This window comes from Pteropus alecto, unplaced genomic scaffold (genome assembly GCF_000325575.1).
Source record: "Pteropus alecto unplaced genomic scaffold, ASM32557v1 scaffold45, whole genome shotgun sequence".
Lineage (NCBI taxonomy): Eukaryota > Metazoa > Chordata > Mammalia > Chiroptera > Pteropodidae > Pteropus > Pteropus alecto.
In genome coordinates, this window is record NW_006442491.1 from 30,439,576 (window position 1) to 30,467,106 (window position 27,531).

Consider the following 27,531-nt stretch of genomic DNA (forward strand, 5'->3'; position numbering starts at 1 on the left):
GATACAATGCTGGGTCCTTGTGTGTCTGAAAATATCTTTATTCTACCCCCCTGCATGTCTGGTTGTGTATTAAATTCTAGATTGAAAATAATTTTCTCTTAGAATATTTAAAGAATTATTCCATCGTTTTCTGGCACCCATTGTTGCCATTGAGTCATATTCTAGTCTGATTCCGTGTGTGTGTGTGTGTGTGTGCCTGTCTCATTTATTCTCTTTGGAATTATTCAGAAACCATTTCCCTCTGATGGATCTTATTTTATTCATTCTGCTGTGTATTATGCCTGTCTCATTTATTCTCTTTGGAATTATTCATAAACCATTTCCCTCCGATGGATCTTATTTTATTCATTCTGCTGTGTATTAGATGCACAGATATCCTCTTTGGCTTGGGGGCATTTTCTTGTACATTTCTATAATTCATCTCTTCTGTTTTTTTCTGATCTTTCTGGTGTATCTATTGACATGTTGGGTGTTACATTGATTCTGTTTTTTATCTTTTTTTTTAAGTTACTTTTTATTCGTTTGAGTCACTTCAATGTTGGAAGCTTTCAGCATCAAATATCCAGTGATCCTGGACTATCTTTTCATTTTTAAGAATGACATATTAAAAAGCAGGATTAGCCTTCTTCACTGCAAATGTAAGGGGGCAGGTACTGGCCTTTTTATTTCAGGACTCCTAAAATTGCAACATGTAGAGTTAGTTGCTGGGCCCCTGTCCTCCACTCCCACCATATTTTTTCTAGAAGAGGTCCTCCATTTCTTTTTTAGAAATTTTTTTATTACCCCCTTGCATCTTGGAAGCTGGGCTGGATAAGTGAGTGGATGAATCCTATAGTGTTAAGATATAATATTATGAAATATAAAATATTACTAGAAATTATATAAGAATTTTTGTTTTCAGCTTCTGCCCTGTTCCTGCCCTCTGCTTGATGTCCCTGAGCTCACGCACTTGAGAGAGTAGGTAGAATGCACAACCACTTGGCTGTGTGGAGTTGGGGACCGGGCAGAGTTTGAGGGCAGGGAGGTAGTTGCCCCCCTGCTCTATATTGAGACACCTGACTACCTTCCCCGCAGTGAGCACTCTGCCCGACCCCCAGCTGTCACAGTGGAGTCCCTCATTGGCTCCCTGGGGGACATTTGCTCAGTTCTCATGTGTGTTTTCCTTTTCACTTGGGTCTCAGTTTCTCTGCTCTGGCGAGTTAATCTTTCCTTTACTTTCTGTCTTCCAGATACCTCTTGAAATATTTGATCATGTTGCCTTTCTTAGTCTCATTGTTTTATGGATCAATATGACCTTTTTCATTATTTGCTGTCATTTTAGTAGAGTTAGCAAGAGAAAGGAGGTAAACATGCACGTAAATCTGCCATGTTTAATGTATAGTATTTTTTTACTTTATAAATTTTCATTATAAAAAGATATCTCAGATTGCTGTTGGAGAATGGAATTGGTACAGTGGGGCAAAGTAGGAGCACAGATGCCAGTTACTACAAGGGTCCAGGCGGTGTCTTAGAAAGGGTCATGGCAATGGAATGGAAAGAAGGGAAGGATACACTATATGCCATGGAGGCAAAACTGACAGGACTTGGTGTACCATGTGTGCGCATGCGCGTACACACGCTTGGACAGGGAGAATGTGAGGAATCAAGATGGCTGGCTTTTAGTTCTGGGTGAATGCTGTTGCCTTATATTGTGATATAGGAAAGATTGGAGGAGAGTTGGGCTTTTGGGGATCACAAGTTCTGTTTTCTACACATTTAGCTCGAGATTCCTGAGACATCTAGGTAGAGAAGTTAAGTGGGCATTTGCATAAGCAAAATTAGAGTTCAGAGACGTTTAAGATGGAGACGAAAAATTTGGCAGTTGTCACTAATGGTTGAGAACATCAAAGTAGAAAATGTGGTGAGAGAAAAGAAGAGGGCCTAGGAGACCCTGACGAATTCTCAACATTCCTCCAAGGAGAGGCCAGAGACGTGTCCCAGTGCAACGGGGTGAAGTGTGCTCCGTGGCACACTTGCCGAGGCTGTTGACTGCACACTCGAAAAAAAGCATTCTGTGCCAGTGGATGGGAATGTAAAGGTGAACGTAGTACCTGATAGGTTCTTCTTGTCCTAGTATGGCAGGCTGTTTCCTCCTTCAGAATATTTATTTTTATTTTTATTTTTCTGTCACTTGCTGGACATCATTTTGTATACATCCTAAGCATGTACAGAAGTGATGCCCAGCATATAACAGGCATTTAATAAATACTTGTTGAATGAGTGTCCACCCCTCTGTCCCTACCCCCCATACAAGTAGTAGTGCATGATCACCTTTAGGTGAATACACTTCAGGGGATATGAGCTTTTGTTGATTTACCTCTCTCTACCAAAATCATTTCTTGTAAATTTCTCCCCCCCCAAAAAAAATAATAATAATTTTCTTTTACAAATTACATGAGAACTCATTGAGCATAGCGATTTTATGATTTATTTTATACTTGGCATGTGAGGTTCCTGTCGCTACAGAAATCTGGTCTGGAACAAATAGTATTTCTCCAGGTACTTAATACATTGTAGATATTTGGCTCAGAAAAACATTTGAATGTCTTTCTGTGTGAGACCTTGTGCTGTAGGCACTAGGACACAGTCATGAAAAGATGGAGCATGGTCTATGTTCTCATGGGATTTTGGACAGTAAACTTGATGTTTTGGAATTCTGCAACATCATCGTTCACATATGTTAACTTTATTTTTCATCTTCTTTAGAGCATTTGATGATTTCAGTTGCTTTCCCAGATGTGCCCAACTGTTCATTTATGTGTTTGATGTTTAAGGGACAAGCTTTGGAGCCCAAACAGGATGTTTTCCAAGGACAAGAAGCAGCAGTAATGATGGATCAGAAGACAGCATTATATGGGCAGACATACCCCACACAAGGGCCTCCTATGCAAGGAGGCTTTAATCTTCAGGGACAATCACCATCTTTTAACTCTATGATGAACCAGATGAACCAGCAAGGCAGTTTTCCTCTCCAGGGAATGCATCCTCGGGCCAACATCATGAGACCGCGTACAAACACCCCCAAGCAACTTAGAATGCAGCTTCAGCAGAGGCTGCAGGGCCAGCAGGTACCCAGTCATGTGCTCTGCCTTGGCCAGAAGCACTTTATCTTGGGCCTCCTCCTCTTCGTTTTCAGACTATCTTCTTCAAAGCTCTTGCCACAGCTCTCCATCCCTTGACAACTAAAGAAATCTGTCTTGTTTTCACTTCTGTGTAACATTTCATTTGTATGGATAGTTTCCTGTTAGGGGGTGGTGTGCTTGAATTGAATACCTTTCTATAAGAATATCGCGTTGTACAGGTTATAAAGTAAAAAATGTCCAAGAGGCTTGCTCTTGGGGGAGAAAAGTGTTTCTCGATGCCTTCATAGTACTAGAGGCAGAGAATTTCTATTTTAAAAAAAGTCCTTAATAGTAATAACCAAATATTTAAACCTTATTGATTGCAGCATTCTTTTTATGGAACCTCTCCTTTCTAGATGTTTTAGAAAACTTGAGCTCTTCTAATATGCCAAGATAAAACATTTTTTTTCATTGTTTCCTTAATCCCCCCAACATCTTTTAAAACCTAATTGTTTGCATCTTGGGTGTGCTTTTATTAAACGTGGCATAACTGAACCATATAAGCAGATGAGTGAGTGAGTTTAGAATCCAGTGAGCCAGAGATGCTTCTAGTGTATGAATATTCCTAAAAATCAGTTCAGGTTCGCAAGAAAGCAGTGTTAATGTGTTCATGGTATCATTTTACTTTTTGCCATTTCCTCCCAATAAAATTTACCTAGGAAAAGGTAACAGAAGAAGAGGTAGTTTATTCAGTGTTATTCTGATCAGGTTAAAGCTATTTCCCCAATGGCCTAATCCCAGAGAAAATCTGATTTTACATATCCTTTGAATTCCCTTTGGAGATATTCTTTAGGCTGCAGAATTGCACTTTTACTCTTGATGCCAAACAGTAAAGCTTCATACGTAAAGCTTGCTAGTCAAGAACTTTTCAGCATGCACCTTTTCGAAGTGTGAAAGAGTACCAGTTCAGCTTAGATTTGACTTAACCAGATTCATGGGTTTGGAGATACGTGCATGACCTCACTGGGTGGTGCTGAGGGTTGGAAGGCTGTTTTGGGCTCATTAACATGTTTTGTTTGCATTCTGACCAACCTGTCTCTCCTCAGTTTTTGAATCAGAGCCGGCAGGCACTTGAAATGAAAATGGAAAACCCCACTGCTGGTGGAGCTGCAGTGATGAGGCCCATCATGCAGCCCCAGGTGAACTCCCAGGTGAGGATGACAAGTTTCTGCATGTTCATGTTTACTGTCCTGGCCCGTGGTTGGCTCTCAGTCAATGTTTGTCAAATAAGGTAATAACCAAGTTCCTTGTGTAAGAAACCATCCCGCGGTCCCATCACACTTTTCCTCTTTCATTCTTCTCTCTTACTGGTGACTAGAAAGAATCAGAGGAGAGGATCTTTTATAAATGCCACTAATTCATGTTTTCAAAATTAAGTCCCTTTGCAGTCAATTGCTGTACTGTGACAATAGCTATCACTTACTCTTTAAGATAATAAATCCGTAAACTTTGCTCTCTTTCTGGATTATGAAACCACATGTTCATTGGGTAAAATTTGAAATTATTACTATTATAATGAGGAAAATAAAACATCATCCTATTCTCAATAATAACCTCTCAGATGACCTGGTTCCCTTAGTGGGAGAGATTAAAGTTTTCTCTGCCTTCAGTCCGAGGTGGAGACTGTATTAAGATATTTTGTTAACGTGCATGAGACAGATGATAATGTGGAAAGTCCTTTACTGTAGTCTAAAATATTGTTCATAGTTACTAAAAACAGAGATGCCCAATTTTCATGGTCTTAGGCCCACTCGGAGGTACTAATAGCTATATTTTCTCGACAATCAGACATTCTGTATAAGCTAAGCTAGGATGCCTTCCGAAAAGATAAAAGTTTGCTTTTTGGAGATGCTCTCCCAGCTGGTAGAGCACGGGTCAACTTCCTTGTTCAGTACTTTGATCATGTCCCCTCCTTAACCTCCAGACCTTCTGGGGTGGATTTTTTCTGAGTATAACTCCGTTCTTTTTTTTTTTTGCTTCTCTTCTTGTTTCACTATCCCCGCCTTCATCTTGTAGTTTGATTTCATAGTTTCTGAAAAGTTTGTCCTAAAATTCTACTCCTAAATGTTCTGTCACTATTTAAAGCTTGACAGCTGTCTGCTTTCATCTCCCAAATAATTTCTAGGTCCCTATTCTGAAATCTCTACCCCTCTACTCCCCGCCAATAGCCCGAAAGCCTTTACCATAATGACAATTGTACATTGTTTTCTTTTTTTGTAATTACAAAGAAGAGCATTGCGTGTTTTTTCTTTCTGATACCTAATGTATTATGAGTCCTGCATGCATGACATTGGCTGGTTCTTGCTATATGTGTGTAATTGCATTCCTTTTTGGGCATTAGCAGGGTTTTCTTAATGCCCAGATGGTCGCCCAGCGCAGCCGAGAGCTGCTGAGTCATCACTTCCGACAGCAGAGGATGGCGATGATGATGCAGCAGCAGCAGCAGCAGCAACAGCAGCAGCAACAGCAGCAGCAGCAGCAACAACAAACTCAGGCCTTCAGCCCACCCCCTAACGTGACCGCTTCCCCCAGCATGGATGGGGTTTTGGCAGGGCCTGCGATGCCACAGGGTCCACCCCAGCAGTTTCCATATCCACCAAATTATGGTAAATTTAACAGTGCAAATGTCTGCCTCAAAGTAATATTACTAAGGACCCAAGATTTACTAGATCTGCTGCATATTAAAAAACAAATACTGTTCACTCTTATGTCACAAGAAAAATGAAATTAACAAAAATGTCAACTTCAGTGCACAGGTAATTGAGATTGAGGTAGATGGTTTATCATGGTTTTTTTAGGTCTTGTTTTTTCAGCTCCCCACATCTTAATTTGGACAAAAGACTACCAGTGGGGCTCCCCACCCCCCAAGTTAGAGGAATGTATTTTGTGGGCTTTTGAGTTCCTTTTCTTGGTGACTGAGACATTTATTAAAATAACGCATATACCTCTTGGGGGTACAGGTACCTATTGGGAGGATTACATTATAGGATGCATCTCTGCCAGCGGGGGACGATAATTCTGTCCTTTAAAGAGGGTTGGAGAGATGTGAGTAGCGGGATATGGAGTCCCTTTTATACAGAAAGCTCATTGAAGTAGTTACTGTTCAAGTGATCTAGACAGTACTTTTCTGTAATAAGCGTGTTACTCTAGTTGGCATCTTGGTGAGAAGCAAGAATAACCGGCAGGCAGCATCCTGGAGCACTCTGTATCTTAGACTTCTCATCTTCCCCTGCTTTTAAAAAAGAAGGTAAAATTACTACAGAAAGCTGATATTCAAAGGACGTAGTGTTTGGGCATTACAATTTTTCCTTTTCCTTTATTTTTAAAGGGATGGGACAACAACCAGATCCAGCCTTTGTTCGAGTGTCTAGTCCTTCTAATGCCATGATGGCATCAAGAATGGGGCCCTCCCAGAATCCCATGATGCAGCACCCGCAGCCTGCACCTATGTATCAGTCCTCGGAAATGAAGGGCTGGCCCTCAGGGAACCTGGCCAGGAACAGGTGAAGAACAGGGACTTTAAAAGTCATTCACGTTCTAGTGCCAAAAGTTTTAAGAAATTAATCTCTGCATTTTTCACTCAAGCCTGTTTGGATGGAGAGATGAAAAGGCCTGGGTTCATATTTGAAAAAGTATTACTCGGCTCATCCGTTTTGAGAACCCTCCCTACAGTGCATGTTTCCGTGGGGGTATTGAGTATGGACGGCAGTGAACAATGGAAGGCAGGCCATCAGGGAGTTTGCCCTCTCAGGTTCTCTGCTTAAGTAAAATGACTTTTGGCAAAATCGTGGTAGTCTGTGTGTATGTCCTGTGTTCCCGTAGTGACCCAGCTGATTTCACATTTCCTTTACAGCTCCTTTTCCCAGCAGCAGTTTGCCCACCAGGGGAATCCTGCAGCATACAGTATGGTGCACATGAATGGCAGCAGTGGTCCCATGGGACAGATGAACATGAACTCCATGCCCATGTCTGGCATGCCCATGGGCCCCGATCAGGTACGGGGGTCTATTCCTTTTTCAAAAACGTTTTTCTTGTTCTGTGGAGAGAACCAAAGCCTCAACTGTAATCTAAAGGTCCTAAGTAGATTTTTAACTTGAATGTAAAATTTAAAAATAGTCATTGAAAAAACTCTTGGTTTGAAGGCATTGGGCCATTAGGTACTTTTGGTAATTTGAGATTTAAGGAATCTGAATCAGTCAGCCAGAGCCATGTTGCAAGACATCAGTATAGACTTGTGGATTCTTTTCGCTTGTACAAAAGCATGTTTAACTCATGTTTCTTCTGGTTGCTAACAGAAATACTGCTGACATCTCTATACCAGGACCTCCAAGGAAATCACTGTTCAAATGACACTGCACTAGGGTTATCGGGAGTACAGGATCGTGGTCGTAGGCACCCAGCTTTGAAGAAAGGACCAGCTCTGATCTCCATCAAGGGTATTCCAACTGATGTCATTTGAGTAGGACTGGATTTTAAGCGGATATTTACCTTTTTTCCCCTCCTCCTGTCTATCACGGCGTTCAAAACAAATATTTTTGGCATTCTGCCTCTTAGGGATGTGATTCTGGAGTTAATGGAGTGTTACTGATCTCAAAACTCTCCTGTGTCCTGTCTTTCTGCCTGGCTATTCTATCTTTCAAATAAATGTAGGTGGGCCAGAGAGCATTGGAGAAAACGTGAGATTAGAGTGTCTGGTTTCTCTAGTTGCAGTATTGGAGGAAGAGCACAGCCCCAGCCTTCATCCGTCTTTTACTACCAGGTGGTTCTGTGCCATGGGCTTGGCGTTTCTAGTTCTCATCCTTTAATGATAGTGTGAAGTTGCTCCAACCCTGTTCTTGATTGTCCTAGGCTTTAGCTAGGGTTTCCATTTGCCCCTGACTTTGTCATACTTCACCTCCAGGAATTATCCTTGATGTCAAATGGCCTTGCAGAAGGGAATGTGAGTTGACAGTATTTAATCGCAGCAGTAGCAATTTTTCATATGCTAATGTGCAGCCGAGTGCACTTTATTTAAAAAGTAATGGAGAAATGCAATATTCTAGAGGTCTTGAGGAATGGTGAACCACATTCCTGGTTTTTGTCTAATCTGTTGGACAAGAACTGATTTTTTTGTTGTTGAAAGTACTGGTGTCACCCTTTGCCTATATGGTAGAGCAATAATGCTTTTTGAGAATAAATTGCAGAAAACCCAAGGCCTGGTACTGCATTCTGAATCAGAATTTCGCAGTGTTTCTGTGAATAGATTTTCTTTTGTAAATATAACCTTTAAGATATTATATTATGTAAAATATGTATATACCTTTTTTTGTAGGTCACAACAACTCATTTTTACAGAGTTTGTGAAGCTAAATATTTAACATTGTTGATTTCAGTAAGCTCAGAGTGGTGAGGTTACAAACAGAAGAGACAGCCCCTGAATTTTGTGGCCTGGCGGAGGGGACAGCAGTCCAAAGCTTTTCCTTCCCTCCAGCCTTAGATGCCTCGCTCTTTTCAGTCTCTCAGTCTAAAAGCTTTTTAAAGAGATCATTTGTTTAGATGTAAGCATTTAATTTTTTTAAAATTCTTCTAACGGAACTAAGCACTTTGTTAATTTTGGGGGAAAGAATAGACACGGGGGAATAAACTTTTACAAAAAGGTATCAAGAATTTAAAAAGATCAAGCAATTTGATTTAAAAAAATCTTGGATTTTAAGCAGTCCATAAATTAATAGCAATTTCATTTTTTTTTTTTTTAAATTGAATATGCCATCTTTTATTCCATTTGAGGATTGAGCTAAGGTTTGGGTTGCTGGGATCTGAATCCCACATGGAGCTCTCAGGAGTAGAGTCTTTGATGTGTGGTTCCTGGTGTCTGCTCAGCTGTCTTGTCGTTCCGCTAATGGGATGTTTTCCTGAGATTAGGGATGATGTTACGATTATTTCTTAAGGACTCAGTCTCCAGAAAAGTCAGCTGTGCGTGATTCAGAGTTGCAGCCTGAGCACTTTTCACTCCCTCCCTCCGCCACCCCCTGCCCTGTTCTGCCGTTGCTATTCCCCGACACTTGTTATGATCAGTTGGGAATAGGGGGAAAAAAATCAAGGTTAATCCCTGTATCTGGTTTATTAGGTTCAAACAATTGAATGAAATTGGTTTTTTGGAATATCTTTCAAATGTCTCTGCTAGCCTTGGTGTCATTTCCTAGCAATAACTGAGAGCCAGTTAATCTTTTTAACATATATTTAATCTTTCTAGGTGTCTCTGAAGGTAAGATCATTTAATTTCTTTGACTTGCTTATGAATAAGTGAAACCTGTATTTCTGGAACTGCCACTAGAGTGAATTTGAGTCTGACACTCCCCTCCAGCCCCCTGCCCAGTAAAAGAGAAATGATTGTAAATCCATTAACTTCCATCATGGTGGCCTGTACGTTTCCGATAACACATCCTCCTCTCTGGAGACAGGCGCAGCTGAGTAAGAGTCTCCGTCTTTTTAGACACAGTTGTTTTAGGTGTATCTGAACCTTTCTTGTTTTAAGTCATGCGTGCGTGGGGAGAAACAGAATGGTGCTCTTACCTTTCTTTAAAAAAAAAGATGATTCTTTTCCTTAGTCTTGACTCCAGGCTAACTGGAAGGCAGCACCCCCTTTTTATATGAAAAAAATGAAGTTTATTATAAGTTTTTATATTTTTTACTTGTTCATTTTCTTGGTGCCAACTTAAGGTTTTGATTTTCTTTTAATAGATGCAGTCTTTGAAATAATTTGTTGTTTTTAACCTTTATTGCCCTTTTTTGGATAATTCTCTTTGTACTTCTGCTGCCTACCTCTCCTCAGTCCCTCCCCCCGCCCTTTTTTAAACCTTGGTCTCTGTTAGGTGAACATTATAAGTAATCTTTTCATCTGCTTTTAGAATGTGAGGTATTTCCAGTACACCTACTTTTTTGCTGAATCCAAAGATATATAAATATATATATTTTTAAAGATCAAAGTGATATAAAGGAGATACATGTTTCTTCCTTTAAAAAAACAATTCATTGTTAATGTTCATATTAATGATGCCACTTTTCTAAACTGTGCATCTTGATGGAAAGGTGTAAATATCAATCAACAGGACTGCTTAGTAATCAGTATTTAAAACCTAAGGTGTTGGGGTATATAGGGGCGGGGTGCTATAGAACATGATTGGCTCGCTGTCCTAGAAGTTCTTTGATTCAGAGATAGATGCAGCTGGAAAGTAACAGAATGGAGTGCCAGTTATTCATATGCCTGTCCAGTTACCCTTTTTATTTGCAGAAGCCATGAGTTTTATTCACAAGTGGGAAGTTTGTAGGAGCAAAACCTCTAGGATAGGTGTGTTTTCCTCCTGCTGTAGAGGAGCGAGAGCTGCTGTTTGGCTCCAGGGCAGACTGTTTAATAACGAGCAGGGCGTTCTTTCTTTTTCCACCAGATGGAATTTCGAAGATGGAAATGTCATTCTGAGAGCAATATTTAAATTCTCAGGAACTGACTTACAGTATTGGGAATGAATTTAATTTCAATCAAGTTTACATTAAATGTTGCTTTTCAAAAATCTAAATCATTCTTTACACTGCAAAGAATCCAAACCACATGGGATAACTTATGAGATTGTTGTGTGATAAGCTATGACTGTTTTGCTGATTGTTTTGGGTGTCGTTGTAAATAAAGGTTTCTATTTAAAATTGAAGTCTAAGAGCTTGCTTTATTAAGAAAAACCTATTAAGGGCAAAAAGGTTAAGGAATCCTATTTCAAATAATGGTAACAATTTTTGTGAGGTTAAAAATCTTTTTCTTCCTAAATGCCTTTTATTGTCTGCAGCAATAGAAACAGCAAAATTGGAGATTATACTGTGCAAACAGGTTCCAAAAAGAAGTTTGAAAAGCGTGGAACTGTTCTTAAAAAAGGTGAGTGCTTAGGGATCATCTCCACCAGCTGACGAGAAATGAGTTGACCACTGATAGCTGAAGTTCTTCCTACTTCTCCCATTCTAGCAGCTGCCTTGACTCGGTTAGACTACCTGGGGCACACAGGGTTAGTTAAAGTGAATTGTTTTGCAGTTGATTAATACTTTTTAAAGTGAGGTCCTAAAGCTGGTGTAATGTGAGACTTGCCTGTGAGGTCCCTGAAATATGGTAAATTTTAGTCATTTACAACCATCTGTTCCCTTTTTAAGAAAAACCCCTAAGTCCCAGGTATTTCCTTCCAGGAAGATACTGACTGGTAGTGTCTTATGATTTTTTTTTAAAAAACCAAATACACCAAAAAATGCCCAAGAATGGCCTTTTACAAAATGTCAAAGGTTAGCTCAAGCCAACTGTTGGTCATTGGCTGGGGTTTTGAACATCGTATGACAATAGACTACAAAATTTCTTTACAAATACAATTTCATTAAAACTTGGGACATACACCAACTTCAGTACTTTAAAAAACATTAGTTCTGGGACAGATAACAAAGGAATGGTGGGGGACATGGTCTCTGGTCAGGAATGGAAATGCCCACAGCTGCAAGCGTTTACTGACACCACCGCGCTTGAAAACGCCTACGCTGGCCACACGTGTCGCGTATGTACAGGGAAGTCGGTTTCCTCCGAGGCGACCAGGGTTAGCGTACTAGATGAGCATCACCCGCTTCGTGCTGCTGGCTCACTGTCAACGGCACCATTCCCAGCACCAGCACGTCGCTTCTGTCGTGCTTCTAGGTTCCTCCTTGACGGACAAAAGGATTCCAGTGACTCTGCACTATTGGGTGAAATTTCTGAGAAAAATCTCTGAGTTCTTTTCTCCCTGTGAGCCTCTCAGCGAGGGTTAGTGGTGACTTCTTGATACGAAAATGCATTTTGTGCAGCTGGTGCGGTATAATCCAAAGCGAAAGCAGGGGCAAAAAATGGACGTCCTGAAGTGTCACTGCTCCTGGCGGTTCTCTTCCACGATCTGCCGTGTCGGCCGAACGCAAGTTCTCTGTGTCTCCTGGCTAACAGCATAGGTCCGCTTGAAATCATACGTGGGTTTCGTTGTCTGTACAGTCACGTGACGCCTTTGTTTTGGCAGTCCTCCTCGGGCCGCTTAACCTTCCCATCCTTCCCACAGTTGTCCCCTGCAGGACAAAGCAAACTCGTCTTAGTGTTTACCATGCCGCTTATGGATTGCATTCAGCCCTACAGCTGAGTAAGCTTTGCTTCAAGGATGTGGCTGCTGAGAAGGAATCTTTCTAGGTCCCCGAGAAAGGGCTTGCCACCACCTAATCGTTAGATTTTCAGTTGTTGGCGTATACACTCAGTGGCTGGCAAAGATGGCATTCAAAGAGTGGGGTAGACCAGTGGCCAAAGAGAATGTGAGATGTAAAGATTGTGTGCCTTAATTCTGGTTGCACCAAAGAAATGCTTAGCTGGCCCTTTATTAAATGGTCCTGTTAGAGCTGCAGAGGTTCAGATGCACATAAAGAAATGAGTAGGCCAGAGGTTGCACATGGCGGCTGGCTTGCTAAGAGTTTTTGTTTGTGTGGTAACTTAATGTCACCACTTTCAAACACATTTTGAATTTTCAGATACACCTGATGAATTAGAGGATTCAAATTGTATTGCATTCTTGCCGTTTCCTTTAGACTAGAGGTGACCTTTTTAGGTTGCTGCGGCTCCCTGCCAGCCTCCAGTGACACTGGACAGAATTTGCAGCATGGACAGAGTGTGCAGACCGTTTAATGAGGCCAACCTGCTGCTGCCGTTTTGGCCCAGGTAGTACTTCTGCAGCCACAGCCTTCAAGATGTTCAGCAATTATAACATCTGAATGCTTCTCAACCCCTGAGTAAAGTAATACGTTGTGTTTACCAGGCACAGGTTATTGTGTAGATAACAGTATATATTAGACAAAGTATTAATCTAAAACATGAAATGTATTCAAGTATGTTACTTCACAGGAAAGACTACTGCTTCCCTTGTCATCATGAGAACAGATGAGGGTAATAAACAAGAATTGGCATGCATGTAGAATAGCCTTGGCAAGGTGAAGCAAGCCAGAACCAGCTCCCTATGTGTAAACTGGTTCCTTAACTCACAGTGATTTGGAAGAAGGTCTTTTCATTTCTGGCCACTTTCGACGCTGAAACTGCCTGTTTTCAAGTGTCAAAAGGAGAATGAGCGTTAACCATCACCAAAAAAGAAAAAGTTACCCCCAAAGAATAATACAAAGGTCTCTTAGGTGACACCTATCACTGGTGGGCAGGCCGGAGAATGGAGAGTGTCTCAACATAACAGGTGCAGCCTCTGTGAGGTTGCAGTAAGGGGTGGCATAGATACGAGACTGCTCTCAGGCTTTAAAAACAAAACCAAATACCTGTATTGCTCATAGCTTCCTCCATCTTTAAGTCCTAAATGAGAAATGAACAAAATAAACATAATTTAGCATAAATAATGACGGACTTTATAACTTTTTCTTTTTTAAGTGCCTTTGGCATTTTGTCACAAACCCATGGCGTTGATAGTGTTCCCTACGCGGGTAGAGTGGACTGAATTAAGAGGTGAGCCTTGCCCTAAGGTAACCTTATGGATTGTAGTGTCATGTTATTGATTTTAGGCCTCTGATGCATTCATTCAACACTGACCTTGGTCATGGTTGGGGAGGAAGATATGGGCATAAACACCTGTGCTACAGAGGACAGAAAGCCAAGGGCCCTGAGAAAGGCGGGGGGTGGGGTGAGGGGGAGGCGGGACACGCCGTCTCTCGCTCTTGGCAAGTTTCTTAGAGGATAGGGCAGTATGACCAAGTGCATGGGCTTTAGAGTCAGCTGACCTGGTCACTTTACTCATCCATAAAATGAGGATAAACAGATGTACCTCAGAGGGTTGTCACAAGGATTATCAGTTAATGCATATAAACACTTAGCACAGTGGCTGGCACATAGTTTAGGTGCCATCGCTTATCATAAAAGCAGCACTTGGTGGATGTGAGGAAGGCGATAATTCAGCCACTGGAGAGAATTCACCAACTCCTGGTGACTCAGGCTTCACTCTTCGGACTAGATGTGACCTAAACACCTTCCCGTGGTACCTTGGTCTCCATAGGCCCCACATGAGGGCGCCTACTCACCCAGGTCCATGTTTCGGGTCCGGGGGTTACACTGCTTGTAACCCTTGCAACTCCTCAGCTCCATGAGCTGCACGTGTAGCTGATTGAGGACATCCCTGTCCAGTGTATTCACTGCATTCATCAGCTGGTTGGAAGAAAGGTAGGTTATCATCAAGGTGAGCGTAGGGAACCCCACCCTCTGCTGCCAACAAGGGGCGGACTTCGGGCAGGCTGGGAGTGGAAGGCGCTGTGGGATGGTCAGCTCTACTTCTGCAAAATCTAGAGTTTGGAACAGTTAGGAAGACCTTTGTCTCTAACCTCACCACACACTCTCTTCGTGAGTGAAAAGCCACGAGAAAAACCATCTCTGTGTACTTAACATTGAAATCCTGGAGTCACTGGTCAGGAAATTGACCAAGCCTGGGAAGAAGCCCTTCCAAGCCCCAGTTGTCATGCACAGTCCCGCAGTTCCTCTTGATTGGAAAGCAGCCATTTGGTGAAGGGATGGGGAGGGGCCCAGGGCGGTGCCTAGTCTGGGAGCTGCTGGTGACTGAGCTCTATGTGCTCTGCCACCCGCTTTTGTAGAACATGGGGATGATCTACCTAAGGAGAAAGACTGGCAGGCAGCCTTTAGGATAATTAAAGCAAAACAAAAACAAAAGACCATAGAGTTGCTGGCATTTGAAAATCAGAGTTCAAAAATCTGATTTCTGCCTTTTCTTGAAACACTGGAGACTGGACAGTGCCAGGCCCACCCTACGCGCAGCTGTGGTGCTCAGTGACCATCTGTTTTAGATGCGACGTGTGTGCCACTCGGCCAGAGACTGGCTCCTTTTTGTCTTACGTGTTCTGGGCCAGTTCGGTCACGTGTGTTCCGATGACTGAGCACAGGGAAGCAGGCAGGAAGTGCTGCAGCCTGTTAGCCGTTGTCCCTGCAGGCACCTGAGTGCGCAGGGTTTGGCCTGACCCCTGAAGCTCTGGTCTCCCCGAGTTCCCACCCAGCCTGCTCAGATGCTGCCAGGCGCCTAACGTGGAGGGAAGAGGCTGCAGGATCTGCACTGCACACACAGGAAATGGAGGCAGAGAAGGGCTGACTGCACCTGGAGTCCTGGTGTTCCCGGAGGCTTCACAAGTCACTTCTGCTGTCTTAGGGACTCAGTGGAACTTGGAAAATTTATTGCTTCCTCACGGGGGGCCTAACTGGCAGCCCCGGTGTGCCCCACGCCCCCCTTTCCCCAGCTAGGGTTGTTTGTACCTGGTAGGGGTCCGTGTTGAGATCAAAGTACTCGAGGAAGCCAGTTGCAAATTCGCAGAAGAGGAAATTGTGCGTCTCGTTGATTGTCCTCATGCACCAGTACGTGTTGTTGTTGGCGCTGGTGCAGGCACAGAAGGGCCCCACTGCCCAGGGAAGAGAGGACACGCCCTGAGTGCCCCCAGGAAGAAACCCGGTCTGCAGACAGGAGTTCCTGTCCCAATGTCCCCACCCCCACCCTGTCCCTGGTGGGAGCAGTCGTTGACCTCTGACATTGGGAAACCTGTTCTCAGCCCTGCAGGGTCTGGGAGGGAACCGCTCAGGCTGGGGGTGGGGGTGGGCCCCTGGGAGGTCCTGGAGAAGCCCCTCCTGCCCCGGTGGACGGGCTCACGTGTCCAGAGCGGGGCCGTCTGCCAGTGCTGGTTGTCGTGGGTGAAGCACGTGAGGCCCGGCATGCTGCACGTGTCGTTGTTCTGCAGCCGCTTCAGCAGCTTCCGGAGTTTCTTCTTGCGCTTCTGCTCCCGCAACAGCCACACCCGGTCCTTCTCCTGCAGCCCCTTCCTGCGGGCACACAGGGCCACACCCCTCACACCTCCCTCAGGCCCCCACCTTGGAGCCTCCTAGGGGTCACTGACCCTGCACCTCTGCCCCTTCTGCCCAGAGAGCTGTGGGCACAGCATCAGGGGGTCCCCAAAGGGAAGGACCTCTGCCCAAGCCCCACTGCAGGTCAGGGCAGCACAGCGGTGGAGAGAGCTAGGGGGCTGCCGGACTCCTGCTCACACCCATTCCCTCTGGCCTGTGTCCCGCCTGCCTGCCGGGTTGCAGTGATCCCCTCCAGCCACAGCGGGGCGCCGGGAGCCCTCAGTGATGATCTGGGAGTCAGACCTCTCTGCAAGGACTGCCTTGGACTTCTCCAGGCAAAGGCTGGGACTTCTTTTTCTGGTTGGTTTTAGCTGAAGGGAGGACAGCCTTCTGACATGGGTCTCTGCATCTGTCCCCTGGGCCAGAAGCTGCCCTTACCTGAAAGGATGCAGACTAGAGCCTTTGTGCTTGAGGCGGCCTTTGTGCTGGGCGTGGTAACTGCAACAGACCCCCAACCCCAGGTTTTAGAAACCGCAACTCTCATGGGTGGGTGCAGACTGCGTCTCCCTGGGACCCCTCTGAGGCAGTGCCATGGAGGGTACTGTCCCCAAGGTGGCCGCCCCCTGCCTGAAGGCCTTGGGCCAGATTCAGAAGGTCAGTGCAGATATTGGCCAAAACTGGAAGCTGGTTGTCCCCAACCTCCGCCCACCTCGTGCTCGGTCAGGGGCAGCCCTGGTGGAACCTAAGTTTTTCAATCCCTTTCTGGGAAGGCAGCAAAGACTCTACAGTTAAGCTGTCTGGTACAGTAGCCATATGTCACTATAACAATTCAAACTCCAAATGCAGTTCCCAGTTATACTGCCACATTTCAAGTACCCAATAGCCACACATGGTTGATGGCTACCATACTGGACAGCACAGAAATAGCCCATTTCCACTGTCACAGAATTACTTCTGGACAGGGGTTTCCTGAGCTGGTGACACGGACTTTGGGCCACATAGGCTAGTCCCGAAAGGGCCATCAGCAGAAACCCTTTTCCCGCCTGGGAATCAGCTCCACGGATCAAGAGCCTGGCCCTGTCGGCAGCACATAAACCCTGGGCGTCTGGCCGGCCGCGCGAGCGCTGGTAGCCCTGTGGCTGACAACGGGGACGTGACTTGTTACTGATTTTTTTTTTTTTCACCTTGGGGGAGCAGTCAGGGGTATAAAACCAATGAAAACAATGAAGGGAGTCACAGAGGGGTTGCTGTATCCCCGGGACGCGTTCTGCCCACCTCCAGGGGCCTTCCTGGGGTCCCTTTGCTAACTCCTCACCTGATTTTGTGACAGTCACATTCTTCTGGCCGTTTTTTCTTCAGGTGACCTCGGACCTCCCTCAGGTTCTTAATTTTGTTCTGCAGGGTTTCGATCTGAGGGAGAGAAGAGAGGAGGCCATGGAACTCTGGGGGGTCGGGTGAGAAGGGGGGGCTTAGTGGTGCCCCCAGCCAGTGCCCACATTTGGGAGTGCAGATGGGGTTCTTTGGTTTCACCTGAAGTAACCAGGCTCTAGCAAAGGAACTGCAAGCCAGTCTCCTCCTGTCCTGCCTGAGGACCCGCTGTGTCCACTGAGGACTTAAATGTCCCCATCTCCCCTGGGCTTGCTGAAAAGACTGTGCTGTGAACATCTTGTAAATCAGAAAGAGGTGCGATATGACACGCTGGCCGGCTGCGGACAGCTGCCTGATGCTGGGACTGACGCTCCTGCCCCTGGGCTGGGGTTCTGGGGCTCTGTAGGGGCCTCGCTTCCCTCCCCGTGTGGCTGGTGGCCCCGCCAAGCTTGTGGTGGCGAGAAACCGCTCCCTGCCCAGATTCCCGTCACCTCATGGTCAATGTGCAGCTTGTGGTCTTTCCAGGCCTGCAGGGACTTGTACAGGTCCAGGTCACACTGGACCGTGTCGTTCTCTAAGATGTAGCACCTGCTCGAGAGAAGGGATCATGTGTGGCTGTGAAGGCGTGAGGGGAACCCTGGCCAAGGGCCAAGCCCGCTCCCTTTACTCCGACCTCGTCTGGACTCTCACCGATGGGTGACTTTAATGGGGTTGGGGGCTGAGTAGTCCGGAAGGCCTCCAGTGCCACTGAAGTCCCCGCCGTCCTTGTCATCTTGGTCCTCGGGGGCTCCTGGCCAGCGCTGCTTGGTAAGGTTGCGCAGCTGGGGTGCGTCATCCAGACCTACGTGGTGTGTCTCACCATTCATCTCGATGGCCACGGAGCGGATGGAGCGGTTACGGGCGTAGTTGGCTTTGTACTCTGTGGGCGTCAGAGGGGTGGCTGGTGAGGAGGGCCTGGAAGCCTGATTGAATCAGTGGTCAGAAATCTCCCAACAAACAAACGTCCAGGACCAGATGGCTTCACTAGCGAATTCTACCAAACATTCAAAGAAGGATTAAGAACGATCAAACGTGTCCAAAAAATAGGAGGGACCGCTTCCAAATTCATTTTATGAGGCCAGTATTAATTACTCTGATACCAAAATCAGACAAGAACACTGCCAAAAAAAAAAAAAAAAAAAATTTTACAGGCCAATATCCCTGATGAAGAGTGTAAAAATCCTCAGCAAAATATGAGCAAACCAAATTCAACAATACATTAAAAGGATCATACATTGTGATCAAGTGGAATTTATTCCAGAGATGCAAAGATGGTTTAATATTTTCAAGTCAGTGGGATACACCCCATTAACAAAATGAAGGATAAAAATTACATGATCTCAATAGATGCAGAAAAAGCATCTGACGAAATCCAATATCCATTTATGACTGATAAGGGGTTAATATCTAAAATGTATAAAGACTCATACAACTCAATAGCAACAAACAATCTGATTAAAAAATGGGCAGAGGATCTGAACTGACATTTTTCCAAAGACACACAGATGCCCAACAGATAAATGAAAATGTCCTCAACATCACTGATCATCAGGGAAATGCAAATCAAAACCACAATGATAGCACCTCCCACTTGTCAGAATGGCCACTATTATTAAAAAGACAAGAAATAAGTGCCGGTGAAGATGTGGAGAAAAGGGAACCCCCCCTGTGCACTGCTGGTGGGAAAGCAAATTGGTGCAGCCACTAGGGAAAGCAGGATCGAGGTTTCTAAATAAATTAAAAATAGAGCCACCTTATGACCCAGCTATTCTACTCCTGGGTGTTTATCCAAAGAAAACGAAAACACAAATTTGAAGAGATACATGCACCCCTATGTTCACTGCAGTATTGTTTAGAATAGCAAAAACAGGGAAACAACCTGTGTCCATCGGCGGGTGAATGGATAAAGATGTGGTATAGATAATACATGAATTATTATGATTCAGCCATAAAAAGCAGGCAGTGTGGACAACATAATGGACCTCGAGGGCATGATGCTAAGTGAAATAAATCAGAGGAAGACAATTACCATGTGATCTCACTTATATGTGGAATCTTAAAAACAAAAACCCAGAAAAACAAACAAAAAATCCCTGAGCTCATACATATAGAGAACAGGTTGGTGGTTGCCAGAGGTTGGCGGGGGTGGGGGGGGGAGGAATGGGGAAAATGGGTCAAAGGTACAAACTTCCAACTGTAAAAGTCCTGGTGATGTAACGCATGGTAACTATACTTAATAACATTGCATTGCATATTTGAAAGTTGCTGAGAGTCCATCTCATCACAAAAAAATGTGTAACTACGGTGACAGATGTCAAACTGGACTTTGGTCATCATTTCACAGTATGTACATGTATTGAATCACTGTGTTGTACAACCGAAAACTAATGTTATGTATCAATTATACTGCAATAAAAAACCACCCTGAGCTCGTTAATTGGAGAAAAAAGTGCCAGGAAGCAAATTCTTCTGGATAAAAAGAGAGAGGCTTAGGGCGGTCGCTTAGCTTCTCCGAGTCTCAGCTTCCCCAGCAGTGAGCTGGATGCTCTCCACCAGGTGGGCAGCGAGACGGGGCAGAGAAATGCTTTTTCTAAGCTCAAGTCAGCTATTGTAAACTGAGGGTATGGAAGCAGAAATCAGAGCCTAGATTGCTCATATCTTCTATGGTATATCAAAAGACAAATTTGATCAAATTGCTAACATTAAGAAAAATGGGAGTGGGTAGTCACATGGGAGTGTAGATTTCCGGCTTCGGAAAATACAAAATGTGCCTGACTGGGTCTACAGACCTGCACGGCGGTAGGAGCTGATGCGTGGCGCTGTTAGACTTGGCAGTGTGTTCTCCAGTCTGCCACAGTCCCCACCACCCCTGTTTTAAACCTGCATTTCACTCAGGTCTGGCCCCAGCATGCATGGAGCCCTCAGCCTAAAAGTTCATCTTTTTAGAGGGGGCTTGGAGGCAGTCATGGCCCAGGTTTCTGTTGGGCTCAATGTGACCACCAGGTGGCGCCCAAGGCTTGAGGACTGGCTGGAAGCCGGCGGTGCGGGAGCCCCCCAGGAAGGGACTCCCGCTCTTGAATGGACCAGGCCTAGGGCTGCAGGGTCCAGTCTTGCTGCTCCACCTATTGGGGGCAGATACTGGCATCTTTCAATTCTCAGACTCCCTGTATCAGAGTTGATGGGCCGAAGGGCCCAGGTCCAGGAGAGGCATCGCTGCTTTGGCAAAGCCTCAGGCCTTTTCTGGCCTCGGGCAGCTTTCTCCTTGGCTTTTCTCCTGAGTCCAGTGTCCCTGAAGCCACAGGACGGGGCCCCTGAAACACTACGGAGCTGATCGCCCTGTGGGAACAAGTCACACCCGCCCAAGAGGCCATGTGACAGACCCACTGGGTTCTTTCTGCTGCTTTGTCTTGCTTGTTCGGGAGCCAGCTGCCACTTTCCACCCCCAGCCACAAACCCAGGGGTCCCCAACTCTTCGGTTCTCTGCGTGATTCTGTAAATAAGCTACTCTCATCCCTTTGCTGAGTCCATGCCTGCTTTCTCGCTGCAGTGACGGGACTGAGTAACTGAGACTGAGACAGTTTAGCCTGCAGAGCCTCAAATATTTACTCTCTGGCCCTTCGGAGAAGAGGTCAGCCAGCCGGTGTAAACCCTTCCCTGGACCGAAGCCACACCACTCACTCTCCTTGTCAGCCTAGTTGTCTTTGTTTCCAGGGTCCCAGAGGTGCCCTCCCTTCCACACGTAGTGGGAAGGGGGCTTCATAACCCATCGGCTGAGACGTCAGGCTCTAGGATCTGATTACACGGGTGCAAATTCTGAGCAAAGGCACAGCCACCACAGGCCGGGGAGCTGTGTTCTCAAGACGGTACCTGCTTTACAAGGCTCTTGAGAGGGTGCCATGAAACAGAACTGGTGAAGTTTTCAGCACCCGGTGTGGGCACCGAGCAGCTGCTCTGTGGTTAGGGACTCCGCAGCTGTCACCTGGCTCTCTCTTAAATGTCAACCAACCACCCATTCTAGAGCTGCCACTCTTTCTACTTGGTTACATCCCCGTTCATTTCCTCCATCCATTTTTCACCGAGGGAAGTGACCTTCCCATTTTGTTAACTAGCTTACACCTTGTCTCATCCACGAGGTCGGATCAACATCTCCCTCATTTGACTCTGCAGCCTTAGCTTCTGGCACCTGGGAGGACTCGAAGATTAAAAGAATAAACACCGGGCACTGCGCCCACGCCCAGTGTCCCCATCTCCTCCTCCTGGTCCCGGGGCTCTCCTCTGTTCCGGGTGGGCTGGCTCTGCCCGGCTCTCCTGGGCCACAGCCAGCAACCCAGTGGAGTGCAGCATGCCAGGGTCCAGGCGACCCCAGGCCTGGGCCTTTCAACCTCAAAACCAGTGACATTACGGGGCCGGATAGGCCTTTGAGGTGGGAGACGGACCTGTGCATCATAGGATGTTCAGCAGCATCCACAGTGTCTCCTCACTAGGTGCCACTAGCATCCCTAACCCCACACAATTACGACAGCCGGAAATGTCTCCTCATTGCCAAGCATCCTCTGGGGAACCCCCGTGCTCTAGGCTAGCTGCTGGAAAGGAGGGACAGAAAGCATCTCGCTGGCAGCCACCTGCAGGGGTAAGCATGTTGGGCCAGGAGACGGGGCTCCATCCCCACATGGGCTGTGTGACCCCGTCTTTCCTGTGTCATGAGGAGTAACCAACTGTGCTCCCAGGCGCTTGTACGGTGAACACAAAACGGGGCTTTGATGCTACTCCGTCCTCCGACGAAGCCAGGGGTTGAGATGAGCTTTGGCTAGTTAGGTGCCTTTTTCCTTCCTCTGAGCATTAATAGGAAAAGGAAAAAAAACTTCATTGAGACTCAAGTGTTCTAGTATTATTTAAAGCTTATCCTCTGTGCCATGTGTTGAAGCGAGGAGATGTTAGCTGTGTAATCCAATCTAGAAACCAATCATTTTATTTGCTAAAAAAGATTAGCTTGGTAGTTACAGCTCAGCTTGTGAGGGAATGAAATGGGGGCCGTCAGCTGGGAAGTGCTGTTTGCAGCAGGACAGACCCATCCGCTCCATAAGGAAGGTGTTTGTTCTCTGCTGAGGGACTGCGGGCCAGAGGGACCACGGGGAGACCTCAGAGCCGGCCAGTGGACCCCCAGGCCCTCATCAGGCTGCAAGGGACGATCATTCAGCCTTAAAAAGGAAAGGGGTTCTGTCATGCTACAACATGGATGAACCCTGAGGACACTGTGCTAAGTGAATCAAGCCAGGCACAAAAGACTAAATACTATGATTCCACTTAACGTGAGGTACTTGAGTAGTCAAATTCATTCAGCTGAACGGTGGTTGCAGAGGGTGGGGGAGGATGACGGGGTGTCACTGTTTAATGGCTGTAGAGTTTCAGTTTTGCAAGATAAAAAGTTCTGGAGACGGATGGTGATGATGGCTGCATGACAGCGTGAATGTACTTAATGTCACTGAACTCTACACTTAAAAACGGTTAAGATGGTGAACAGTAGTATATATATTTTGTGACAGGTAAAAAACAGAACTAAAATGTCTCACTGGGCTTTGGCTGTCCTTGAGTTAGAGGCGCGGAACAATGGGCAGCAGGGGAAATTGTCCAGCTCCAGAGGGGACACTTATGGCCAGCTGACCAGGTCTCACAGAGACCAAGTCCTAGCACCCAGCAGCCTGCTGGGCATTGTCAAAGCTCGGGAGCATTCTCACCTGAACGTCAGGCAGGGGTCATCCTTCCCCTGGGAAGCTGAGCTTGGAAGGGGGCCGTGACTAGCTCAGGGTGACGGCTGAGTCTCCCAGCCATATCTAGAGGACTTGGGCTCTCTACTCTCTGCTTGCTGGCTAACTGCCTGTGCTCTTTCCGCCCCTGCTGGGGGAGACACGTGAAGGCTCAGACAGCTTCTGCACTTGGGGTGGGCGGCTTTTCCCCACTCCCTAGTCTGTTCTCGTGATTTGCGGTAATTCTGTTCTATATCACTGTAAACATGAATTTGTGAACCATTGCTTCTAGGGGAAATACAGGGTGAGGTTCTTGTGAGCCTCCGGTCCCATAACCCTGTTTTGTGTGTGTTTCTGTGGAAAGACAGACGCCTCCTTGACTACATGCTGTCGGTCCATTAACACCGAAGTCATGGCCAACAGCTCCATCACTCACACGAGCTTATCTAACCCGCGTATCTCCCGCAGCTACGGCCTTCCCGCTGCAGGAACACCGCTCAGCACCTCGGCCCTGAGCGCGGGGGCTGTCTGAAACAGGAAGTCACTGGAAAAAGGACAAACGTGAGAAGCGTGACACTAAAGAGACGTGACGAGGACACCTGCGTAGAGGATGAAGCTGAGCCAAGGAGGCAGAGCGTCTCCTCGTTCAGCCTCGGCTGGGGCCATGCACGTTGGGCGACTCAAATATTTTTGCCGCTCTGCACGTGCCCACAAACGACCATGAGAGCACCTCGAGCAGTGGTTGGGTGGGGGAGGGGAGGTGGGGTGGGAAGGCTACAAATAAACTGCAGGGAGACAGTGAACTTGCAGATATGGACTCCGCGAATACTGAGGACCAGCGGTCGCAGCCTGTCCTGGCGGCCCCCTCCCTTCTCCTCACTGCCAGAGCCCGGCCAGCCTCGCGCAAGTCCCCGCGGCTCCGCGCGAGGGCTCAGGGCCAGGCTCCTACTGGTTTTCCTGCTTCTGCTCCTGCCCCGTGCCAGCCCGCTGACGTGGCAGCTGCCGGTGGGGAGGGGTGGGACCTTTGGAAACACAAATCTGACCCTGGCTCGACTCAAACCCTCTGGGGGCTCCCCGTGTCAGAGTGCGGAGCCCGCAGTGCAGCGTGATGGGCCCCTGGCTGGTCTCCGCCCGCTACCTTACTGCCCTTCGCAGCGCTTGGCACACTCAGACCCCCTGATCGTCTTCCCTCTTCGCTCCCGTCCCTTGTAGCCAGTGCAATGGGTGGATCGTCAGGGCTTTCACTGTGGCGCCAGCTCCCTGGCTGACTATTTGAACGAATGGGGCTCCACAGGCGTGAGCCCTCCCCTCCCAGGCTGCCACACTCACTCTTCTTGAAGAACTTTTTCCGGCGTCCAGGCAGGCTGAGCTGGTGGTCGCTGCCGTCACAGGTGCAGGCCTCGCTGCCCGGCCCGTAGTACTTGGGTACCAGGTTGGACAGGGCTCTGTCCCCAGGCCGCGCTGGGCCCTTGCACTTGTGCAGCTTCAATGTCCCCGTGGCGTCCTCCACACACTGCCACTTCTGCAAGACACGGTGAGGGCCTCAGGCGCCGAGGCTTGGCCGGCTGGCCCGTCCACTTCCCCCGCGGCTTCTGTCCACCCTGAGACTTCCCCTCCCTGCCCTGGTGGGGACACGGGCTCAAGGAGCTCCGTTCCCGGAACTATTCACTCAGTGACAGACAGACACCCGTCCACTGTGGGAGAAGCACAGAAAGGGAGTGAGGGGAACAGCGTGAGTCCCGGTCACGGGGAAGCACTGAGGCTGGAGAGCGTGGCTCCCACGTGGGACACGGCACTCCTAGAAGCCACAGCAAGAGCTACGACATGCAAACGGCACTCAGAGGCCGGCCCAGCCAGCGGGGCCATAACTGCATCCCGCAGTGGGTGGGCATCCAGGACAGGGATCCTGCAGGTCCTACAGCTGTAAGTCCAGGGGCCAGGGACTGATGTCTGCCCTGCTGGTCTAGGCCCCAAACCCCAAGTCCGGCACTCTGTTGGGCCATGTAGTATGCCCTGATAATCTGTCTGGACGTACAGATACCTCCCCTCGCCCCTCCCCTACCCTCTGGGGTGCGGGGGATTTGACAACAATTTCAGGGGGTAAAGGCCCCCCGGCCTCACTGGCTATTCCTTATAGTTCAGAACTGAAATTGAAACCACTTCTGGGCTCTCTGTACAAACCCACGGCCGAGCTCTCTCCAGAATGTCAGCTATAGGGGGGCCAGAAGGGCATCGAGGCTGTCGCCTCAGTGCCTGGAACAGTGTCTGGGACAGTGTCTGGAACAGTGCCAGGCAACAGAGGCACGCAGTGAATGCAGCTGCAATGGAGCAGCAAGACCCAAAGCTCTGCCCAGTGGCACAGACTGGCTGCTTCGCTGGCAGGATGGCCTCCACGGGGAGGGGCCTGGGGGTTACGAGCAAACGCTGGGCAGGGCACGCGGCCTGGAGGCTGGCTGGTCCCCATTCCTTGTCTAGTGATGGGATGGAGCTGCCCAGATGCAGCCTGTAAGAAACCCACCCAACTCGTGCCTCGGCCTTGGCAAGGTTTATTAATGAGAAATGGAATCCGAAGGCCCTGGTGCTGCTGCTTCTCATCTGAGAACCAGGCATGCACCTCCAGGCCCGAACCGCCGTGGATGAGCTCAAAGTTGCGACCCACAGGCTGGGGTGCACCTGCTGTGCCCCTTGAACCAGGCTAGGCCACCCCCGCCTGCCCCTCCTGCTCATCAGCCTTCCCCCGTCCCCTCCCCTGTTCCCCCTGCCTCCTGCTTGTGGCCCTTTCCAAGGCCCTGCCCCCTCCCTTCTCGCCAGGCCTTCCAGGCTTCAGAAAAGCCTAGTTCAGACTCCCTCGAACATCAGCCCATTTCTGCTATCTGTAAATGCTATTTGGATTATAATTTCTTTACTATTTCTCTTGAGATCAGTTCACTTTTTTAAACCTAAATTTATTTTAAAAGGCAATTTCCTATTCCTCCTATAAGTGTAAAGTCAGCCACGAGGAGGAGCCTATAGAAGTGAACACAATAAAAATACAGTTAGTATAAACGCTGTGCAGAGCTGTGCTGAGCCTTTGTTAAAGCGGGATCAGGAGCTGACGACCCTTGCATACCCAAAGACTTGTCCTCTGACATCACCAGGATCAAAGGCCGCTCAGAAAGGAACTGCTTTCTGAGTGTCACCTGTACCACCCGGCATCATCCTGGGTGTCACATGGGAGCAAAATACCACATTTTGGGGCCACTGGCCTCGCTGGCTCTGCTGGACTTGCTGGGCTGCAGTTGGGAGGGGCAGCCGCTGGGAGAGGAGGAAGGGCAGAGGGGCACCTGTCCCTGGCCCGGGGGCCCAGCCGCGCCTCCTCACCTGGCCCAGCTGCTCACACGCGGTCCGGTACTCGGCACGCTGGCACAGGTCTTTCACGCGCTGGTACTTGGGCAGGAAATTCTCCTCCTGGGCATCCACCTTGTCACTGTCCCTCTTGTGGAGCAGTTTGCTGTGGGGCAGACAGTGGGACACGGGGCTGGCCTCTCGGCTCGGCAGGAGCGGGTGGCCCACCTGTGAGGCAGACCCCACTCTACCCTGGTGTGGCACCTCCGTGGAGGATGCAGGTCCAGCCTGGCCACGTCTTCAAGAAATGGGAATTTAAAAAAGCTGCATGAGTCGATAATAAATTTAAAAACATTTAAGACGTTGTACAGGCAGCAGAAAACACGTGGCCCCCAGAGGCAAATTCTGCATCAACCGTAGGTACAAATTCTGTAGCACCGTGTGTCAGGAAGTGGTGGACCCAAGTTCCCAGCCACTGTCGGAAGGTCTGACAATGACAGCATTCTCCCTGCGGCCCGACAGTGAGGTCTCTAATAGCACGTGTGCAGGTGCGTCTGCCAGGAGCTTTCTGGGGTAGGGTGGTGGGGGTGGTGCCTGGGTGGCTCCTCGCGATCTGGCACTCACCCTCTCTCCACCAGGAAGGAGTCCCGCCAGACTCTCATCTTCTTTTTCAAGTGAAACCTAGGAAAAAAAGCACACCTTCGTCTTCTCATCAAGGGATGGTGCCCAGAGCCAGCACAGACCCCGGGGACCCAGGAGGAGACGGGGTGAGGGGCTGAGCTGAGCATGGGAAAGGCTTTGATGCCTACTCGGGTCTGGAGGCACATGGGGCAGAGATGACCTAGGTCGAAGTCGCACGTGGCCATGCGTGGAAGTCCAACAATGCCCGCCAGTGTTGAAGGAGACCGCTTCCTCTTAGGCCAGCCCTGGATGGAGTGGCTGTCCCGACTTCGGGTGAATTACATTGTGTTTTGGAGAAGATTTTTCTTCTTTGACCCTTTAT

General features: G+C 47.7%; 2 protein-coding genes across 5 annotated transcripts in view; one reads left to right on the top strand and one right to left on the bottom strand.

The window, feature by feature from the left end:
• Positions 1–10,843, top strand: part of NCOA3 (nuclear receptor coactivator 3) — a 94,601-nt gene extending 83,758 nt beyond the window's left edge. For 2 of the 3 annotated variants that reach the window (XM_006921895.3, XM_006921894.3), the window contains 6 exons: positions 2,814–3,107; positions 4,208–4,312; positions 5,503–5,767; positions 6,490–6,664; positions 7,015–7,156; positions 7,457–10,843. In XM_006921895.3, the coding sequence (XP_006921957.1) occupies positions 2,814–3,107; positions 4,208–4,312; positions 5,503–5,767; positions 6,490–6,664; positions 7,015–7,156; positions 7,457–7,468 (993 nt within the window). In that variant the 3' untranslated portion in view covers positions 7,469–10,843. The remainder of the gene's footprint in view (positions 1–2,813; positions 3,108–4,207; positions 4,313–5,502; positions 5,768–6,489; positions 6,665–7,014; positions 7,157–7,456) is intronic. The other variant, XM_015596972.2, reaches the window with a different exon arrangement.
• A 595-nt stretch (positions 10,844–11,438) lies between these two features.
• SULF2 (sulfatase 2) overlaps positions 11,439–27,531 on the bottom strand; it is a 106,891-nt gene continuing 90,798 nt past the window's right edge. The window contains exons 9-21 of one of the 2 annotated variants that reach the window (XM_006921896.3): positions 27,153–27,209; positions 26,565–26,694; positions 24,534–24,726; positions 18,112–18,340; positions 17,913–18,009; positions 17,369–17,463; positions 16,492–16,551; positions 15,863–16,032; positions 15,475–15,617; positions 14,241–14,364; positions 13,488–13,521; positions 13,210–13,263; positions 11,439–12,251 (exon numbers count right to left, since the gene is read on the bottom strand). In XM_006921896.3, the coding sequence (XP_006921958.1) occupies positions 12,221–12,251; positions 13,210–13,263; positions 13,488–13,521; positions 14,241–14,364; positions 15,475–15,617; positions 15,863–16,032; positions 16,492–16,551; positions 17,369–17,463; positions 17,913–18,009; positions 18,112–18,340; positions 24,534–24,726; positions 26,565–26,694; positions 27,153–27,209 (1,417 nt within the window). In that variant the 3' untranslated portion in view covers positions 11,439–12,220. The remainder of the gene's footprint in view (positions 12,252–13,209; positions 13,264–13,487; positions 13,522–14,240; positions 14,365–15,474; positions 15,618–15,862; positions 16,033–16,491; positions 16,552–17,368; positions 17,464–17,912; positions 18,010–18,111; positions 18,341–24,533; positions 24,727–26,564; positions 26,695–27,152; positions 27,210–27,531) is intronic. The other variant, XM_025040050.1, reaches the window with a different exon arrangement.